The sequence below is a fragment of the Malurus melanocephalus genome, unplaced genomic scaffold, assembly GCF_030028575.1.
Source record: "Malurus melanocephalus ecotype Western Australia unplaced genomic scaffold, MMel_1.1 scaffold_706, whole genome shotgun sequence".
NCBI classification, from domain to species: domain Eukaryota; kingdom Metazoa; phylum Chordata; class Aves; order Passeriformes; family Maluridae; genus Malurus; species Malurus melanocephalus.
Window position 1 is genome coordinate 68,255 of NW_026623938.1, and position 4,526 is coordinate 72,780.

Consider the following 4,526-nt stretch of genomic DNA (forward strand, 5'->3'; position numbering starts at 1 on the left):
GTTTTGTTGGTTTTATTTCTGTTTGAGTTTTTGGTTTTTGTGGGGTTTTTAGGTTTTCTTTGGGTTTTGGGGGGTTTTTGTTCATTGTTTTTGTGGTTTTTAGGGTTTTTTTTGTTTTTTGTGGGTTTTAGTTTGGTTTGGAGTTTTCTTGGGGGTGGTTTGTTTTTGGGTTTATGGGTTTCTGTTGGTTTATTTTTGTTGAATTTTTTTTGGTTGGGTTTTTTTTGTAGTTGGTTTTTTTTTTGGTTGGTTGGTTTTGTTGAGCTTTTTTGCTTGTTTAGTTTGGGTCTTTTTCTTGTGTTTTTCCTCATGTTCTCCTTTAATAACATGTGAAAAGGGCTATGGGAGGTCAGTTGGGGGATACACAACATTTCTGCAAAAAAAATACCATTTGGGAAATATGGAATGCGCTGAGCTGAGAAAATTGAGGGAAAATTGTGTTTTGCACAGCYGGAAAAACCCAATGGGACTGACAGTGGCACTGGATGATGATCTGTTTGCWCAAGGACACCTCTACTGGGATGATGGAGTTCGCATCGGTACGTCCAGGGCTTCTTCCCTCCCTAAGAACCTTTTTATTGCTGTAGGAATGGTTGGATTGTGCATCAGGCTGTCCAGAGAAGCTCCATCCTCAGGGATATTCAAACCCAAATTCAAGTAAAACAAAACAAAAAAACCCAAGGATGTGAATTAGGAGAGATGAAAGAATCAGTGGAGTGTCTGAAAGGATGGGCTAAGGCCAAAGCCATCCCATTTCAGGGGATAAATCTGAACCTTTTCAGGGGCAAAACTCAACTGGAACCTGCAGATGAGCATTACAGACCATGATTCTCCCTGATTTAAAGCTCACAAAGTTGGGTTTATAGAATTCATAGGTTGTGAAAAAGAAATTGTGCCGTGGGCCAGTAACAAAGATTGGTCCCCAAACCTATGGGAACAATAAGCAGAGATCGTGGGAGAGCTTTCAGGCATTTCCTCAGTTCTGCTAAATTTGAATTTGTCTGAATCGTTGGAATTGTCTCAGGAGATGCTGGGGTGCCATTTGTCCTCCCCACCCAGTGTTACCCCTGTAATATTGGTAATTTCTGACCCGAATTTTCATGAGGAATGCAGGAAATGTGCTGGGCACAGGGATTTGGGGGTGTAACAGGAGAGGCTCCACACCCCTCAATGCCCTGGATCCACCCCTGATCTCCCCAGTGCTGTTGCTTTGTCTGCTTTGATATCTTACCTCTAAAATATTCTCCTTTAAACATTAAACACAATGGAAATATTTTATGTCTGATGGCATTTATCTTCTGGAAATGCACAACTTCTCTTTAKTTACATATAAATACAAACCTCACAYTGGGAAGTTGTCAGTGGACACAGTAATTGAGCTGAAATGTTGAAATGTGTTCAAGAAGGTGCATAGCAAAGACATTTTATTCCTTTTAATTTCTCTTATTCTCCCTTTATTACAGATGCATATGAAGATGGTGTTTACCTGCTCACATCATTTACTGCTAATCAGGTGAGTCACATCAGCTCATATTTATTTAAGAGCCACTTTAGGTGATTTTTATAATATTTTTTACTATGGGTATTTTAATTTGGGTCTTCCTAATGTCTCCATATCCCAGCCTTACCATAAACTGGGCTCACAGTTGATTAGACTGCAAGAAATGTGATTAAACTCTGTTAAAAATGAATTTAGGAGTGATTCTGAAGTGTATTGTTAAGGGCAATTGTCAGATTTCACTACTTCTCATCACCAGTGGAGTAACTGGAAATAAATTAAGACTCTAATTATAGAGACTTTTGATTTCTAAGAAAAGCTCTTTCTATTGCAGGAGAAAACACTTTCCTATTTCATTAATTTCCAGTATAAATTTATACATTTTCCAGTGCCACAATGTCTTCTAATTTTAGCCACACTGTTCTTTCTTCTCATTTAGTTGTGCCTTTGTCAAATAAAAGGGTGTTAATTGCTAAGGAAGAGAGTTTGTTTTGCTAACACTCAATATTTGCAGTTGTAAGGAGATTGTAAAATAAGTGCACCTTTCCCTGCTTTCACAAAAACTCAGTCAGGAAAAGCCTAATTAAAGAGGTTTTAATCAGCCAACAATGAAAAATCCTCACCCTCTGAGTGCCAAATTGTGGAATTGTGTCACAGCACGTTTGTGTGGGATCTGGGTATATCCTAAATCCCTGATCTACTACAAATCAGTGATGAGAGGGGGAAAAGAAGGGATGGGGAGGCAGGAGCTGTTCTGGGAGGGCAAAAAGCAGGAGCAGCAGGGTCTGGAGCAGCTCCCAGGGAACAGGAGGGTGAGACAGGGGCAGGAAAGGAGGGGTTTGTCCTGCAGCTCTCACTGCATGCTCAGGGTGGAGAAATTCTCTGCTTCCCTCCCCCCATCCATCAGCAGAGAGGCAATAAAGAGCAGAGCACAGGGTCTGGCCAGGTRACAATGGGAAGGAAAGCTTTCAGTGTTTGAAAAGTGAATAAAAACACACAGGTGTTGGAAAACAAAAATAGAAAAAAAAACCTGGAGTGAGGAAAGCAAATGAGAAGATCAGGTGGATTTTATAGAATTATAGAATGGTTTGGGTTGGGAAGGATATGAAAAATCATCTCATTCCACCCCTCTGGGATGGGCAGGGACAGCTCTCACTGTCCCAGGCTGGTCCAGCCCCAATTTCCAGCCTGGCCCTGGACATTCCCAGGGATCCAGGGGCAGCCACAGCTCTGGACCTGCACCACTCCAATCCCAAACCCTGATGTTTGGTTTTCCCTCATCCTTTCAGACTGTTCTGGATATCAGAGTTGAGCACCAGAATTACACCGACCCAAACAATCTGATGTTCACTGAGATCAAAGTGCTGGGGGTGCCCACGGGGGCCACGMAGGTGACAGTGACACAGAACGGGGTCACCATCCCATCACCCCACAGCGTCAACTACAACCCCGACAACAAGGTGAGACACTGCCTGCAGGCTGAAAAAAAGGGTTCACACCTCTCTTTGTGCTCTGAAACCTGTGGTGTAATACCACATTTAAAATATTTCTATTTTCAGCACATTTAAAATATTTCTGCATCTATCATATCTAAAATATTTCTCTATTTAGCATATTTTAAATATTTCTATATTTTAAATATTTCTGGGTTTAAAATATTTCAAATTATTTCTATACTTATCATATTTAAAATGTTTCTATATTCAGCACATTTAAAATGTCTATATTTAGCATCTTTAAAATGTTTCTATAGTTAATTTTAAGTTTGGTAAGTATAGAAATGTTTTATCTACTTATATTTAAAACATTTCTATACTTAACATGTCTAAAATATTTCTATATTTACCATATTTAAAATATTTCTATACTTATCAAACTTAAAATTATATACTTATCATATTTAAAGCATTTCTATACTTAGCATATTTAAAATATTTCTATATTAAAAATATTTCTATACTTCCCTGGAGCACAGAAAACCCCACGGATCTTCAGGGCAGAGTCACCAAATGTGCATTTTGTGTGTTTTATTCACAGGTCCTGAAAATCTCCGGGCTCCAGCTGCAGCTGGGCCAGAGCTACAGCCTGAGGTGGAGCTGAAACCTGAGAGAACATCGATGAACCACGGCATTTTCTCCTATTTTGAAAACAATTTTTCCATTTTCAAAGTGCCTTTTTGTCAACTTGGAATATTTTTTACCTTAAAACCACACTGGTGCAGTCAGTTCTGGGTGTTTTGTGCATGAAGCAATCACATGCCAGCAGTCGCACTTTGGGATCATTTCCCCTTCCAAAGCTGAGAACTGAAGGGAAAACTCTGTTTTCTCAGAGCAGAATACTTGTCTGACTTCACATCTGATAAATTCTATAAAAAAGGATGCAGTTGATGTTACCTGAATGGAACTGGAGCCATAATTTTGCCTGTATTTAACTTCCATCCTTATTTTAATTACACCCCTACAAGTCACTAATAGGGACAAGAATTTAAGGCCAGGTAAAGTCAGAGTAAATATTTTTAAATTACTGATTTCACATGAAACAATGTTTCAAGTTGCTGATCTGTAAAATACCAAGATACTTGCAAAAGTAATGTGAAGTTGGAGGGTTTTGTATGACTTCAGCCAGATRTTTGTGTTTCCTGTGTTTTAACCTGAAGTTGTAAAATAAAACCTAAAGTTTCAAGGTTAATTAATGAGTGTTGGTCTCTGTGWGTTTATTTCCTTGAGGGAAATGTTKGTTTTATGTTTTTAATCCCCAATATGAACACATTGCAATGTGAATTTTGGAATTATGAYTACTTGCAACTGAAATGCTAAAAGTTAATCCAATGCAATGCACTCCAAATTACCTAATGTGGGAAGCTGAAGTGTTTAAATACCCATTTGGAATGTGCTGTATATATATCTATAATTCATAAGTGCATGGTTAARTGTGCACACTTACAYACTGCRTGTATTACTTACAGTATTAAAATTTTAAATTTTATTATGCAAAATGAGGGGKTTTTCCCCTTATTGTATGGCTGCTC

General features: G+C 38.6%; 1 protein-coding gene across 1 annotated transcript in view; it reads left to right on the forward strand.

Annotated features, from left to right (window-relative positions):
- The window catches only part of LOC130584424 (maltase-glucoamylase-like), a 38,089-nt gene extending 34,491 nt beyond the window's left edge, over nt 1-3,598 (forward strand). The window contains exons 44-47 of the mRNA XM_057384390.1: nt 451-539; nt 1,464-1,513; nt 2,788-2,958; nt 3,536-3,598. Of these exons, the coding sequence (XP_057240373.1) occupies nt 451-539; nt 1,464-1,513; nt 2,788-2,958; nt 3,536-3,598 (373 nt within the window). The remainder of the gene's footprint in view (nt 1-450; nt 540-1,463; nt 1,514-2,787; nt 2,959-3,535) is intronic.
- The last annotated feature ends 928 nt before the right edge of the window (nt 3,599-4,526 follow it).